The sequence below is a fragment of the Nerophis ophidion genome, linkage group LG14 (genome assembly GCF_033978795.1).
Source record: "Nerophis ophidion isolate RoL-2023_Sa linkage group LG14, RoL_Noph_v1.0, whole genome shotgun sequence".
NCBI lineage: Eukaryota > Metazoa > Chordata > Actinopteri > Syngnathiformes > Syngnathidae > Nerophis > Nerophis ophidion.
This window is the reverse complement of record NC_084624.1, coordinates 8,009,521-8,027,016: the sequence shown is the minus strand read 5'-3', so window position 1 is coordinate 8,027,016 and position 17,496 is coordinate 8,009,521. Positions and strand designations below refer to the sequence as shown.

The 17,496-nt window shown below is 42.1% G+C and overlaps 1 protein-coding gene across 2 annotated transcripts in view; it reads left to right on the top strand.

Moving 5' to 3' along the window:
• The first annotated feature begins 710 nt into the window (after nt 1–710).
• The window catches only part of LOC133568061 (segment polarity protein dishevelled homolog DVL-3-like), a 73,184-nt gene continuing 56,398 nt past the window's right edge, over nt 711–17,496 (top strand). Inside the window, exons 1-2 of one of the 2 annotated variants that reach the window (XM_061919768.1) lie at nt 711–1,266; nt 12,558–12,627. In XM_061919768.1, the coding sequence (XP_061775752.1) occupies nt 1,106–1,266; nt 12,558–12,627 (231 nt within the window). In that variant the 5' untranslated portion in view covers nt 711–1,105. The remainder of the gene's footprint in view (nt 1,267–12,557; nt 12,628–17,496) is intronic. The other variant, XM_061919769.1, reaches the window with a different exon arrangement.

Below are 17,496 nucleotides of genomic sequence, written 5' to 3'. Positions count from 1 at the left end.
CTCCAGCACCCCCTGCAATCCCGAAAGTGACAATTGGTAGAAAATGGATGGATAGACGGATAGCCTGCATGCAGCTAAGATAGGCTCCAGCACCCACCGTGACCCTGAAAGGGAGAAGCGGTAGAAAAATGGATGTATGGATGGATGGATGGATAGCCCGAATGCAGCTGAGATAGGCTCCAGCACCCCCGCGACCCTAAAAGTGACAACCGGTAGAAAATGGATGGATGGATAGCCTGAATGCAGCTGAGATAGGCTCCAGCACCCCCTGTGACCCCGAAAGCGACAAGCGGTAGAAAATGGATGGATGGATGGATGGAATACAAAAAAATATATATATATAGCCCGAATGCAGCTGAGATAGGCTCCAGCACCCCCTGCAAACCTGAAAGGGACAAGCGGTATAAAATGGATGGATGGATAGCCTGAATGCAGCTAAGATAGGCTCCAGCACCCCCTGCCACGTCGAAAGGGACAATCGGTAGAAAATGGATGGATGGAATAAATCAAATTAAAATAAATATAGCCCGAATGCAGCTGAGATAGCCTCCAGCACCCCCTGTGCCCCTGAAAGGGACAAGCGGTATAAAATGGATGGCTGGATAATAGACAGAAGACAATGAGTGGCGGAAGTGACGTAATAGGACTGGCTGTATTTTTGCGTCGGGTATTTTGGTGGCAGCTGCAGTTCTCCTCCTCCCCGCTAGACGGCGTCACTTCCAGCTGGCCTGAAGTGCTTTGCCGCAGTTTGCTGTGCAAGCAAAGTGTCGATCTTGCTAGCGAGAGAGAGAGAAGATCATCCACTTTGTTTCTTTTTGACGTCGCTCTTCTCCTCTTTCTTCCTCTTTCACTCACCTCGGCGAGTGAAGACCGTTTCTGGGCGAGGACGCCGACTATCTGCGTGCGGGAAGTAGCGGGTTTTCGGGGGTGGGGGGGAGGGTTGAGCTGGTTAGCTGGTGCAGGAGAGCCGAGCAGGGCAGCTTTCAGACGGCCAGCAGAGCCGGGAGCACCGCAGGAGTCTGCCGGGGCCGTGAGGGAGTCTGCTGGGGCCGTGAGGGAGCCAGCCGGCGCCCCCTCGGCTTGATGCGCCCTGCCTGACTCCGCCATGGGGGAGACTAAGATCATTTACCACCTGGACGAGCAGGAGACTCCCTATCTGGTGAAAGTGTCCGTGCCGGCCGACAAAGTCACTCTGGCCGACTTCAAACATGTCCTCAAGAAGCCCAACTACAAGTTCTTCTTCAAGTCTATGGACGACGACTTCGGGTAACTGGCGCCGTGTTTTTTTTGTTTCTTTTCTAGAACAGTCTGTCATTGTTGTTGAACGTGGAAGCTGCTTGGTGCGGGGGGAGGGATGGATGGGGGGGGGGCTTGTCATCACTTCACCTGGTTAGCTTGTTAGCATTCACTTGGCTAGCTGGCTAGCATTAACATTCAACTGGTTAGCTGGCTAGCCTTAGCATTCACCTGGCTAGCTTGCTAGTATTAGCATTCACCTGGCTAGCTGACTAGTATTAGCATTCACCTGGCTAGCTGGCTAGCATTAACATTCAACTGGTTTGCTGGCTAGCCTTAGCATTCCCCTGGCTAGCTTGCTAGCATTAGCATTCATTTGGCTAGCTGGCTAGTATTAGCATTCACCTGCCTAGCTGGCTAGCATTAACATTCAACTGGTTAGCTGGCTAGCCTTAGCATTCACCTGGCTAACTGGCTAGTATTAGCATTCACCTGGCTAATTGGCTAGCATTAGCATTCACCTGGCTAACTGGCTAGCATTAGCATTCACCCGGCTAGCTGGCTAGCCTTAGCATTCACCTGGCTAGCTGGCTAGTATTAGCATTCACCTGGCTAGCTGGCTAGCATTAGCATTCAACTGGTTAGCTGGCTAGCCTTAGCATTCCCCTGGCTAGCTTGCTAGCATTAGCATTCATTTGGCTAGCTGGCTAGTATTAGCATTCACCTGCCTAGCTGGCTAGCATTAACATTCAACTGGTTAGCTGGCTAGCCTTAGCATTCACCTGGCTAACTGGCTAGTATTAGCATTCACATGGCTAACTGGCTAGTATTAGCATTCACCTGGCTAACTGGCTAGCATTAGCATTCGCCAGGCATTATCATTAACATTCACCAGGCTAGCTTGCTAGCATTAGCATTCACCGGGCATTAGCATTTACCGGGCTGACCGCTTGCTAGTATTAGCATTCACTGGGCATTAGCGTGAGCAAACACCGGGCTGCCCGCTTGCTAGCATTAGCATTAGCATTCAGCTGGCTAGCATTAGCACACACCTGGCTAGCTAGCTAGCCTTAGCATTCACCTGGCTAGCTTGCTAGTATTAGCATTCACCTGGCTAGCTGACTAGTGTTAGCATTCACCTGGCTAGCTGGCTAGCATTAACATTCAACTGGTTTGCTGGCTAGCCTTAGCATTCCCCTGGCTAGCTTGCTAGCATTAGCATTCATTTGGCTAGCTGGCTAGTATTAGCATTCACCTGCCTAGCTGGCTAGCATTAACATTCAACTGGTTAGCTGGCTAGCCTTAGCATTCACCTGGCTAACTGGCTAGTATTAGCATTCACCTGGCTAATTGGCTAGCATTAGCATTCACCTGGCTAACTGGCTAGCATTAGCATTCACCCGGCTAGCTGGCTAGCCTTAGCATTCACCTGGCTAGCTGGCTAGTATTAGCATTCACCTGGCTAGCTGGCTAGCATTAGCATTCAACTGGTTAGCTGGCTAGCCTTAGCATTCCCCTGGCTAGCTTGCTAGCATTAGCATTCATTTGGCTAGCTGGCTAGTATTAGCATTCACCTGCCTAGCTGGCTAGCATTAACATTCAACTGGTTAGCTGGCTAGCCTTAGCATTCACCTGGCTAACTGGCTAGTATTAGCATTCACATGGCTAACTGGCTAGTATTAGCATTCACCTGGCTAACTGGCTAGCATTAGCATTCGCCAGGCATTATCATTAACATTCACCAGGCTAGCTTGCTAGCATTAGCATTCACCGGGCATTAGCATTTACCGGGCTGACCGCTTGCTAGTATTAGCATTCACTGGGCATTAGCGTGAGCAAACACCGGGCTGCCCGCTTGCTAGCATTAGCATTAGCATTCAGCTGGCTAGCATTAGCACACACCTGGCTAGCTGGCTAGCCTTAGCATTCACCTGGCTAGCTTGCTAGTATTAGCATTCACCTGGCTAGCTGACTAGTATTAGCATTCACCTGGCTAGCTGGCTAGCATTAACATTCAACTGGTTTGCTGGCTAGCCTTAGCATTCCCCTGGCTAGCTTGCTAGCATTAGCATTCATTTGGCTAGCTGGCTAGTATTAGCATTCACCTGCCTAGCTGGCTAGCATTAACATTCAACTAGTTAGCTGGCTAGCCTTAGCATTCACCTGGCTAACTGGCTAGTATTAGCATTCACCTGGCTAACTGGCTAGCATTTGCATTCAACTGGTTAGCTGGCTAGCCTTAGCATTCACCTGGCTAGCTGGCTAGTATTAGCATTCACCTGGCTAGCTGGCTAGCATTAACATTCAACTGGTTAGCTGGCTAGCCTTAGCATTCCCCTGGCTAGCTTGCTAGCATTAGCATTCATTTGGCTAGCTGGCTAGTATTAGCATTCACCTGCCTAGCTGGCTAGCATTAACATTCAACTGGTTAGCTGGCTAGCCTTAGCATTCACCTGGCTAACTGGCTAGTATTAGCATTCACATGGCTAACTGGCTAGTATTAGCATTCACCTGGCTAACTGGCTAGCATTAGCATTCGCCAGGCATTATCATTAGCATTCACCAGGCTAGCTTGCTAGCATTAGCATTCACCGGGCATTAGCATTTACCGGGCTGACCGCTTGCTAGTATTAGCATTCACTGGGCATTAGCGTGAGCAAACACCGGGCTGCCCGCTTGCTAGCATTAGCATTAGCATTCAGCTGGCTAGCATTAGCATTCACCTGGCTAGCTGGCTAGCATTAGCATTCACCTGGTTAGCTGGCTAGCATTAGCATTCACCGTGCATTAGCATTCACCTGGCTAGCTTGCTAGCATTAGCATTCACCTGGTTAGCTGGCTAGCATTAGCATTCACCGGGCATTAGCATTCACCTGGCTAACTTGCTAGCATTAGCATTCATTTGGCTAGCTGGCTAACGTTAGCATTCACCTGGCTAGCTGGCTAACATTAGCATTCAACTGGTTAGCTGGCGGGCTTCACGGTGGCAGAGGGGTTAGTGCGTCTGCCTCACAATACGAAGGTCCTGCAGTCCTGGGTTCAAATCCAGGCTCGGGATCTTTCTGTGTGGAGTTTGCATGTTCTCCCCGTGAATGCGTGGGTTCCCTCCGGGTACTCCGGCTTCCTCCCACCTCCAAAGACATGCACCTGGGGATAGGTTGATTGGCAACACTAAATTGGCCCTAGTGTGTGAATGTGAGTGTGAATGTTGTTTGTCTATCTGTGTTGGCCCTGCGATGAGGTGGCGACTTGTCCAGGGTGTACCCCGCCTTCCGCCCGATTGTAGCTGAGATAGGCGCCAGCGCCCCCCGCGACCCCGAAAGGGAATAAGCGGTAGAAAATGGATGGATGGTTAGCTGGCTAGCATTAGCATTGACCTTAGAATCAGAAGAGAATCAGAAGAGTTTTTATTCCCATTGTTTGAGAAGGGCTTCACAAAGTAGTAATTTAACTTGGTGCAATGGTACAACATATAGGACAGAATAAGATGATCTGTAACTGCTCTATCAGGTCTTGTTGTTGTTCATGTGTCTGATGGCCGAGGGGGAAAACTCTTCAGGTTAGTCTCCACTTTGTTAGCTGCTGGTGTCTCCATAGTGTTTGTTTATATTGCTGGTGTGGCTGCTCACACACCTCATAGCTGCCTGGACCATGGCATGTGTCCTCCTTTTTGGTGTTTGTACATGTTCCAAATGACAACTCTGATAATAACCAGATGTAAGCACCTCATCTCTGTCTGCATAGTGGATCTAACATAATAGTGAGAGTCCAGTCCATAGTGGATCTAACATAATAGTGAGAGTCCAGTCCATAGTGGATCTAACATAATAGTGTGAGTCCAGTCCATAGTGGATCTAACATAATAGTGAGAGTCCAGTCCATAGTGGCTCTAACATAATAGTGAGAGTCCAGTCCATAGTGGATCTAACATAATAGTGAGAGTCCAGTCCATAGTGGATCTAACATAATATTGAGAGTCCAGTCCATAGTGGATCTAACATAATAGTGTGAGAGTCCAGTCCATAGTGGATCTAACATAATAGTGAGAGTCCAGTCCATAGTGGATCTAACATAATAGTGAGAGTCCAGTCCATAGTGGATCTAACATAATAGTGTGAGAGTCCAGTCCATAGTGGATCTAACATAATAGTGTGAGAGTCCAGTCCATAGTGGATCTAACATAATAGTGAGAGAGTCCAGTCCATAGTGGGGCCAGCAGGAGATCATCTTGAGTGGAGACAGGTCAACAGCACAGAGACGTCCCCAACTGATGCACAGATGAGTGGTCCACCCTGGGTCCTGACTTTGGACAGCTAGCGCCTCATCTGATGCATGTACGATGCATCATGTTGTATGCGTGCATGTGTGATGCATTATGTTGTATGCAAGCATGTGTGATGTATCATGTTGTATGCAAGCATGTGTGATGTATCATGTTGTATGCGTGCATGTGTGATGCATCATAATGTATGCGTGCATGTGTGATGCATCATGTTGTATGCGTGCATGTGTGATGCATCATGTTGTGTGCAAGCATGTGTGATGTATCATGTTGTATACATGCATATTTGATGCATCATGTATGTATGTATGTATGCATGTGTGATGCATCATGTTGTATGCATGCATGCATGCATGTGATGCAGCATGTTGTATGCATGCACGTGTGATGTATCATGTTGTATGCATGCACGTGTGATGCAGCATGTTGTATGCATGCACGTGTGATGCAGCATGTTGTATGCATGCACGTGTGATGCAGCATGTTGTATGCATGCACGTGTGATGCAGCATGTTGTATGCATGCACGTGTGATGCAGCATGTTGTATGCATGCACGTGTGATGTATCATGTTGTATACATGTATGTGTGGTGCATCATGTATGTATGTATGTATGCATGTGTGATGCATCATGTTGTATGCATGCATGTGATGCAGCATGTTGTATGCATGCACGTGTGATGCAGCATGTTGTATGCATGCACGTGTGATGTATCATGTTGTATGTATGCATGTGTGATGTATCATGTATGTATGCATGTGTAATGCATCATGTTGTATACGTGCATGTGTGATGTATCATGTATGTATGCATGTGTAATGCATCATGTTGTATACGTGCATGTGTGGTGCATCATGTTGTCAGCGTGCATGTGTGATGCATCATGTTGTATGTGTGATGCATCATGTTGTCAGCGTGCATGTGTGAGTGATGCATCTCGTTGGCAGCATGCATGTGTGATGCATCATGTTGTCAGCGTGCATGTGTGATGCATCATGTTGTGAGTGATGCATCACGTTGTCAGCGTGCATGTGTGATGCATCATGTTGTCAGCGTGCATGTGTGATGCATCATGTTGTCAGCGTGCATGTGTGATGCATCATGTTGTGAGTGATGCATCACGTTGGCAGCATGCATGTGTGATGCATCATGTTGTCAGCGTGCATGTGTGATGCATCATGTTGTGAGTGATGCATCACGTTGGCAGCATGCATGTGTGATGCATCATGTTGTCAGCGTGCATGTGTGATGTATCATGTTGTGTGCGTGCATGTGTGATGCATCATGTTGTATGTGTGATGCATCATGTTGTGTGCGTGCATGTGTGATGCATCATGTTGTCAGCGTGCATGTGTGATGCATCATGTTGTGAGTGATGCATCACGTTGGCAGCATGCATGTGTGATGCATCATGTTGTCAGCGTGCATGTGTGATGTATCATGTTGTGTGCGTGCATGTGTGATGCATCATGTTGTATGTGTGATGCATCATGTTGTGTGCGTGCATGTGTGATGCATCATGTTGTCAGCGTGCATGTCCCAAATAAAGTCAAACGTGGGACGAGTAGTTGGAGGTAGTTTGTGCAGAGGCCCCTGCTGTTGTTGTCTATTAGTCCCAGGAATGCAGAGTTGGACTCAGGAATGTAGCATTCATCACTCTGGCAGATTTATGAGAATGTCCCTTTGGGGACGTGTGATTTTCCTGCAGGCAAGTAAAGTGGTTTCTATTTTAAAAACTTTGACCCAGGTTTTTGTCCAGTTGCTTTTTGATGAAACTCCAGTAAGGGTGAAGGGTGGTGCACATTAGGAAGTGGGACCGACATGGTTTGAAAGCACTGCTGTTCCTCGTGGAGGCCAGGGCTGGTCACCTGGGGTCTCAGTAAAACTTGTGTAGAGCAGTGTTTTTCAACCACCGTGCCGCAGCACACTAGTGTACCGTGAGATACAGTCGGGTGGTGTGCCGTGGGAGATTATGCAGATTCACCTAATTGCGTTAAACATATTTTTCTGCTAACCAGTAATTATAATCCACAAATGTGCTGTTGTTGAGTGTCGGTGCTGTCTTGAGATCAGCAGAGTAACCGTGTAATACTCTTCCACGTCAGTAGGTGGCTAATTGGTTTGTAGATGTCGGAAACATGGGTTGTGGTGATCACAATATGCAGATGACAGCGGGAGGCGGCATGCAGGTAAGAAGTTATCTCATGCTTAAACCAAAAATAAATAAAAGGCAAGTGGCGTTAAGAAAAGGCATTGAAGCTTAGGGGTGGCTATGCAGAACAATGCTAACACTGAACTGGCTGCAAAGTAAAGAAAAACTGAATGCTGGACGACAGCAAAGACTCACACTATTATGTTAGATCCACTATGGACTGGATTCTCACACTATTATGTTAGATTCACTATGGACTGGACTCTCACTATTATGTTAGATCCACTATGGACTGGACTCTCACTATTATGTGGACTGGACTCTCACTATTATGTTAGATTCACTATGGACTGGACTCTCACTATTATGTTGGATCCACTATGGACTGGACTCTCACTATTATGTTAGATTCACTATGGATTAGACTCTCACTATTATGTTAGATTCACTATGGACTGGACTCTCACTATTATGTTGGATCCACTATGGACTGGACTCTCACTATTATGTTAGATTCACTATGGATTAGACTCTCACTATTATGTTAGATTCACTATGGACTGGACTCTCACTGTTATGTTAGATCCACTATGGACTGGACTCTCACTATTATGTTAGATTCACTATGGACTAGACTCTCACTATTATGTTAGATTCACTATGGACTGGACTCTCACACTATTATGTTAGATCCACTATGGACTGGACTCTCACTATTATGATGTTGAATCCACTATGGACTGGACTCTCACTATTATGTTGGATTCACTATGGACTGGACTCTCACAATATTATGATGCTAGATGCACTATGGACTGGACTCTCACAATGTTATGTTAGATCCACTATGGACTGGACTCACACTATTATGATGTTAGATCCACTATGGACTGGACTCTCACTATTAAGTTAGATTTACTATGGACTGGACTCTCACACTATTATGCTACATCCACTATGGACTGGACTCTCACACTATTATGTTAGATCCACTATGGACTGGACTCTCACACTATTATGTTAGATCCACTATGGACTGGACTCTCACACTATTATGTTAGATCCACTATGGACTGGACTCTCACACTATTATGCTAGATCCACTATGGACTGGACTCTCACACTATTATGTTAGATCCACTATGGACTGGACTCTCACACTATTATGTTAGATCCACTATGGACTGGACTCTCACACTATTATGCTAGATCCACTATGGACTGGACTCTCACACTATTATGTTAGATCCACTATGGACTGGACTCTCACACTATTATGTTAGATCCACTATGGACTGGACTCTCACACTATTATGCTAGATCCACTCAACATACATTGCACCGGTCGCCCAGGGAGGGGTCCCCACATCTGTGGTCCCCTCCAAGGTTTCTCATTGTCATCCCATTGGCTTGAGGTTTTTTCTTGCCCTGATGTGGGATCTGAGCCGAGGATGTCATTGTGGATTGTGCAGCCCTTTGAGACACTCGTGATTTAGGGCTATATAAGTAAACTTTGATTGATTGACTTTGACTTATCATGTCCTCATTCTTCTACCATCCAGGTGAGAGGCATTATTTATGTTCTAGAATAAACGTTCACGTACTCCAAGGGAAGGTTGTGCAGTATACAGGTACTAGTATAGTATCGCAGTACTTATGCATAAAAAACGGTACTATACTCTGTTTGAAAAATAACGGTTCCTCATGTTTTTTTAATTAGTTTTTTTTAAGGGGCATGACGGCGCATCGTCACGTCGTGACATTGCAGGTTTTACAAGCAGAGGAGCATGTTTGGCAGCGCACACACACACACGGAGTACTTACAAGCAGACACAGTGTATAGACAGAAAAGAGAATGGACGCATTTTGGCCTAAAAAGGTGAAGTTATAACACTGTAACGCCATCAGGAAGAGCTGCTTTCAAACATGGCTAGCAGCTAACGTCCATCCGCAGTCGGCAGTGTTTTAGCTACTTCTAAATCACTAATCCTGGCCTCCTTTCCGACAAGTAAAGTAAGTTTCTTACAAGTAACATTATCACTGCAGGACGAGGAATAGCTAAGCATGCTTCACTACACACCGTAGTGAAGTTAAAATAGCTCACCGGCATAATGTAAACAAACGCCATAGGTGGATCTACACCTGGCATCCACTGTAATGATACAAGGTACAATAGTCTACCGAGTTGATACTATTATAATGACATCGATATTTTTTTATCGTCACAAAGTCTTTTTAACTTTTTTCAGAGTTCATATTGTGTAAACTTGGGAAATAGGTCCCCTGTAACGTATCTAAGTGATTATTACATTTGAACAGAAGTGTAGATAGAACAGAAAATAAGCAGATATTAACAGTAAATGAACAAATGTATTAATAATCTATGTTTACAGTTTGTCCCTCATAATGTAGACATAATAATAGGTGTATAAATGACACAATATGTTACTGCAGTCTAATTAGGAGCCTTTGTTTGTTTATTTACTACTAAAAGACAAGTCGTCTAGTATGTTCACTATTTTATTTAAGGCCGAAATTGTTCTTCGATTGCAAAATTGGTAGGTTGTGAGTTCAAACCCCGGCCGTGTCATACCAAAGACTATAAAAATGGGAGCCATTACCTCCCTACTTGGCAATCAGTATCAAGGCTTGGAATTGGGGGTTATATCACCAAAAATGATCCCCGGGTGCAGCCACCGCTGCTGCTCACTGCTCCCCTCACCTCCCAGGGGGTGAACAAAGGTGATGGGTCGAATGCAGAGAATAATTTCACCACACCTAGTGTGTGTGTGTGACAATTATTGGTACTTTAACTTTAATAAGTAACATGTTTAATTTAGATTTTTTTGTTGTTGAAATAAAGCCAATAAAGCTATTTTTTGTCGTCCCCTTTATTTAGAAAAGTATCAAAATACATTTTGGTACCGGTATCGGGACAACCTTGCTCAAAGGCGAGAAAGCAGCTCAGCATCCAATGACGTCAAACTAGAAGGACAAAGCTGCTTAGCTCTCTTTGACCACGGCGCAGCTAAAATTTGTTTTTCTGCGTTAGCACTTATAATAACAATATCACTAATACTTGGTTAATATTCAAGTCACAAAATGCAAATGGAATATTGCTTTTTGAATGGTTATCAGATTTTATGGGCGCCATTGGGTACTGTAAAGGTACGTTTACCGATTTTCCTTGAATTGCCGCCGGGTATATAGTATGCGCCTGCCTAGAATTACTGCCGGGTCAAACTCGTTTCGCAAAATAGTTAGCGCATGCTTAGCATTACCGCCGGCTCAGGATTAACGCCGGGTCAAACTCGTTTCGCAAAACATTATTTTTATTAGCGCATGGCTAGAATTTCCGCCGGGTCAAACTCGTTTTGCCAAATAATTAGCATATGCCTAGAATTTCCGCCGGGTCAAACTCGTCACGTCACGAGTGACACTTCACCTGTCATGATTTTCAAAATGGAGGAGGCTGATTTCAATAATTTGAAATCGCATAAAGGGAAGAAGATTAGGATTTAAGGTCCAAGCTATTGAATATGCTAAAAAAAAACAGTAAGCAGCTATGTTTTATTAATATACCGTTGCTGCGTGTGTCAAATATGAGTCATTAAATGACTCCCGCCTCCTGGTGGTGGAGGGCGCTAGTGATCCTTCTTGCGACAACTCGGCTGCAGAAGAAGTGACAACAAGCAGCAAGAGTGAGCAGCGATCGTTTATTTTTTCCTCTCGCTTGCACTTTTTAACATGGGGGATTACATATCTAAAATAAAACAGTTTTCTAAACTGGACTTTCAATCGAAGCAGGAGGTAATAAAGGAAGATATCCATCGAGACAGAAATACTTTTAAAACTGAAGAAAGATAAGGAAGACTTCTATAAACAAGTTATCGATGCTTTTGACCAGAAGGAGCTGCGCATGGACTTCATTTATAAGTATGGGTAAGACCATAATAACGTTTTTTTTAATGAAATGTGCTTTTCATGATGGTATCCTTATATCACACTCAAATGTATAAGCTCAGGCCTAAATTTACCGGATGCCTTTGGTAAGCGCCGGAGTGAGAAGAGGTTTTAAATTAATAAGCACCCCGGCGGCAATTCAAGGAAATACAGTATTTACGTTTATAACATTTTTAGAATGCTTTAAAAAAAGTCTATCCATCAAGTCTCTCATAATGATTGTCATTGAAAAAAAGGGCAATATTTGGGCTATTCAACTGGTGGCCTGCGATTTCAGTTACAGAAACTTGTGAGAGACTCACTTTTTTGCAGCAGATTCTTAAAAACAAAGCGATGATCTTTGCCCAGCATTTTTGCAGATGGTCCTTAAAAACAACCTAGCGCTCCTGAACCCTGATCAAACAGACCAAATACAAAAGTCTTCTAAGGACGCCGGTTCACTGGAATGTACAAAATAGGACCATATGAGAAGTCCAGCCCAGTCAGTATTTTCTTTCTGAAAATGTCTGTCAATACACCTGCGAGCCAAGCGATGTCACAACAAGAAATGACGACCAGCCAGCCAGGCAGGAAAGTTCTCAAAGCATCGCCGATTCATCCCAGCTGTCTGACACCATTCCATGCCAGATTTGCCCCCATTTCTCTATGTAAGAGCACATTTGATCTCTTAATCCGATACAGATGCTGTCGCAATCATAGCAGCAAAAGCCAGGAATGAAATTGTTCTGGTTGGACAATACAAGGCAGCAACCGTCCAACTTTGCTGGCATTGTGTAATGAGTGCACTATTAAATCAGCTTGTCCCATTTGTCAGTGTCTGTCCTGGTTGCCCGTCTCTAAATGCAGCCTCAGGTTTTATTACCCTGAGTGTGCTTTTGTCTTGGTCAAGGTTGACTGAAACCCTGCCTTTGTTCACTTTACAGGGTGGTAAAAGAGGAAATATCGGACGACAACGCCAAGCTGCCCTGCTTTAATGGACGTGTGGTGTCATGGGTGAGTCCAAATATTTAGGAGTTCATTTTCTGCTCGCCTATTCACGGCAGAATCGAACGTTGCACTTTTAGTATGAATACTGTACATAAATCTTGGATTCGCCATGAAAAAGTCTCTAGCTCAGCAAGTCTCTAGCTCTCTGTAGAGCGCAGACCCCTGCCAAGGCCAAACGACAATGCCAGATGGGGGTTGATAGCGCCCGCCTCGTGTAATACGACACATAAGTTAACAGAGCAGGCAAGTATGCGGAAGTTAACTTGGTAAAAGTTACACAAATCACCGTCAACACCAACAAAGCGCTTTCATGCTGGTTACAAACAGTGCATCGTCTAAAGCTGAGCACTATCCAGCCTTCCATTTTCTTTACTTACAATAAATTTTTACCTTTTTAACATTTAACGCTTAAGCGTTTCCTGAAACATGACATGATCATTTGTATTAGTTTGTTTTAAAAATAGAACAATAAACAGACTATTGATAACCACAATAAAACTCTCGACGGTAAGTATTACTGTTTCAAAATTAGAAGTATCGATAAACCGTGACTAATGACTTGCGGACAGACTGGCTTCGTTTTGCTAGCTTAAATGATAACATAAATACAATATAGCTGGGGTGTCCACACTTTGTCAGCAGGCGAGTTACTTTTTTAATGACCAAGTCCAGGTGATGTACTTCGTATATGTATGTATGTATGTATGTATGTATGTGTGTGTGTGTGTATATATATATATATATATATATATATATATATATATATATATGTATGTATGTATGTATGTATGTATGTATGTATGTGTGAATTTGTGTATATATATATGTATGAATGTGTGTGTGTATGTATGTATATATATATATATATGTATATATATATATGTATGAATTTGTGTATATATATATGTATGAATGTGTGTGTGTATGTATGTATATATATATATATGTATGAATTTGTGTATATATATATGTATGAATGTGTGTGTGTGTGTATGTATGTATATATATATATATATATATAAATAAATATGTTTGTGTATATAAATGTGTGTGTGTATGTATGTATGTATATATATATATGCATGTATATATATACATATATATATATATATATATATATATATATATATATATATATATATATGTACGTATATATATACATATATATATGTATATATATACATATAAATATATATGTGTGTATATATATGTGTATATATATATATGTGTGTATGTATATATATATATATATATATATATATATATATATATATATATATACACATATATATATATATGTATGTATATATATATATATATATATATACATACATACACATATGTGTGTGTTTGTGTGTGCGTGTATATATATATATATATATATATTCATGTATATGTGTATATAGGTATAAATGTATGTACATATTTATACTATATATATGTGTGTGTATATATATATATGTATATGTGTGTGTATGTATGTGTATATAGGTATACATGTATGTACATATTTATACTATATATATATATATATATATATATATATATATATATATATATATATATATATATATATATTCATTGTTACCAACGGCCCTATGAAGGACAGCCATAAGAGTGATGTGACCCTCATTCATTAATTTTTTCATTTATTTATTTATTTCAGGAAATTACATTAAAAAAATAATTAAAATATATTTAAAAAAAAAAAAGTACAAAGTTGACAACACATAATAATATGAATAAATATAGTGCAAAAGGTAATGTATAGTATGTAAAACATGATTGTCCATTTTTGCCTGAAAGGGAATGGGAAGAAGATAATTTATTCAATCCCACCCCCAAATATAATATTATTTAATCCTTCCCTCAATAAAAGAGTTTGACACCTATAATTATGCTTTATGATCTCAGGGTTAGGAATAACATATTAAACCTCCTTCCTCTTGGTTTAACTTGGCAGAGGTAGTGGACAAGCAATCGTTTTTTTTTTTTGCTATGGCCATGCCTTGGCCTGGTTGCCACGGTGACACTCTTGTGTCTCCCATGGTGCTCTCTGTTCCTCATTGAGAGTCTCTGTCATCATGATCGCATTATTCAAACCTTGGAACTCTGCATTCACCCACTTTTGTCTCGCCAGGAGTCATTTCCTCTCGCCAGAGCTCCTCGTCAGTGTGTTGTGTTTGCCACATGGCTCGTTATCCTCCACAAATGAAGTGTCTGTGAACCACAGCATACTTTTGTGTCTCCCGTTTGGCCTGCGAGCCAGGCCAGCGGCGCACGCATGGACTGTTAACCTTGTGCGACGCCTCAGACATCCACGTCCGACTCCTTGCGGCTTGCATGAAAAAACTGTTAAGTTCATCTCGTTTGTCTGGCTGACGAGCACAACCACGTTCCATCTCCAGGGCCCGGTGCATCCGCGCGATAATGTCATTATGACCTAATGAACCCAGGCTGCTGCTGCTGCAGCGCTCCATGTGCTGTTTCTCTTGCAATTGTATCCCTAAAATCCTCCACCTCACAAGTCGACTCACGCAACACCATCACTTAGAGCTCCCACAGCCACTATTTTACTGTTTCCCTGAAACAAGAGGCATCTGTTTACCAGCACGCAGCCTCACTCCCTCCTTTTCTTGCTGTTGAAATTGGATTAACTGCAAGTGAAATCACAGGATAGGACAAAAAAACAAAACAGCGTACCAAAGAGACTCACTACGTGCCATCGAACTAGATTAAACCTCTCAAAAGGATTTAAATCATTTCTGCTTTCTGGCCATAAATAGGTTTGGTGATGGACATTTAATTACTGTTAGACAACAGGTTATGGTTGCAAGTTTTAGTGTCCTACAAATATATATATATTTTTAAATTGTTTTGCATATGGATATGTCTAGCTCAGGGGTGTCCAAACTTTTTCCACTGAGGGCCGCACACGGAAACATTTTAGTATGTGGGGGCATTTCATATTTTGCATTTTCAAATCATAAAAAAATATATGTTTGTTTGTTTTTAACCTTTAAGGGTTCCCGGGGACCATAAAGGGTCTCAATCGTTACAATGTTCTAAACAAGTCAAATTATTATTATTATTATTATTATATATATATTTTTTAATTTAATGCTTATCGTATCAAGTTGATATAAAGTAAAAAAAAAAAAAAAAAAAAAGCCTTCTCAAAGACAAGTCTGTTTTTTTAGTAAAACTGAAATATGTAATATTTAGTAATTAGAGTCCTAAAAGATCAATAATGCAGGACGTTTAATTATTTAATATTTTTGAGTAATCACAGTGAAAAGTAAAAAAAAAAAAAAATCCAGAAAATATATTTGGGATCCAAAAAGTCCCCCCACTCATAAAGGGATACTTTTTTATTAGTTTTTTTCTTTTTTTTACTTTCAACACTTAAGTTACGAGATCAATTTCAATAGCTGTCGATTTTACTTTTGAACTATTATTTTATTTTGTTTATGCTTTTTTGTCAAAGAAAACTTACTATATATGCAATATTTTTTTCCACATAAAACATTTTAAAGTGAAATTTTTGAAGTAATTGGAGCCATGAATAGGTCAATAATTCATTATAACATAGATTTTGTGTGTTTTGTTTTTTTTTGAGCAATTGTAAAAAAAAATGAAGGAAGACCAAAAAAAAGCCTGCATGGCAGCTTTGTGTCAACATTGCTTTTTTTAAATTTTTGCAATACTATTGTGCAATAGTATTGTGCAATTTTTGCAGAATGTGTGGCGGGCCTGTAAACCAGGGGTGTCCATTACGTCGATCGCGAGCTACCAGTCGACCGCGGGGGGTGTGTCAGTCGATCTCCAGCCAGGCTTTTAAAAAAAATACACCTAAAAATTAGTGATCATCAATCTTAACCAAGACGTCACTTAAATGACATTCACGGTACCGGAGGGTCTTGTGAGATGACGCTGGCTGCTGCAAGATCATTATTATGAAAATATGACCGAGAGGAAGGCGAGAAACACTTTTTATTTCAACAGACTCTCGCGCCGTACCTTCCGTCAAAACTCTAAAGGCCGACTGCACATTTCCTATTTTCACAATAAAAGCCCTGCTTCATGCTGCCTGCGCTAACTAAATACAGAGTCTCGGAAAACTGGCGTGCACAAGCGATCCCTCAGAAAGCTGGCGTGAACATCACTTGTGCACGCCAGCTTTCCGAGACTCTTATTTTGTTAGCGCAGGCAGCATGAAGCAGGGCTTTTATTGTGAAGATAGGAAATGTGCAATCGGCCTTTAGAGTTTTGACGGAAGGGACGACGCGAAAGTCTGTTGAAATAAAAAGTGTTTCTCGCCTTCCTCTCTGTCATTTTTTCATAATAATGAACTGGCAGCAGCCAGCGTCATCTCACAAGACCCTCGGGTGCCGTGAATGTCAATCAAGCAAGCTACGGAATTTGCCGCCAATGTTTTTCTTGTAAAGTGTATGGAAGCTGGATGAATTAGATGCCAAAAACCAACCACTTTCATGTGGTATTGTACAGAAAGGACAACTTTTTTTCTCCTCCATTTGAAAATGTGGGCGTTATCATCATTACTGTCTGATTCCAATCAATGCAAGTCATCAGAATCAGGTAATACACCAACTTATATTCTTGTCTTTGTGAAAGAAAGACATCTATATGTGTTACACATGCTTGTATTATCATTAAACACATTTAACTTGTTTACAAAAATGTCTCTTTCATAAATAAATAAATATAAATGATATATATAAATGAGGTAGATCCCCTCGAGTTGGTCAATTGAAAAGTAGCTCGCCTGCAGAAAAATGTGGGCACCCCTGCTGTAAACAATTAGCTGCGGGTCGCATCTGGCCCCCCGGGCCGCACTTTGGACACCCTTGGTCT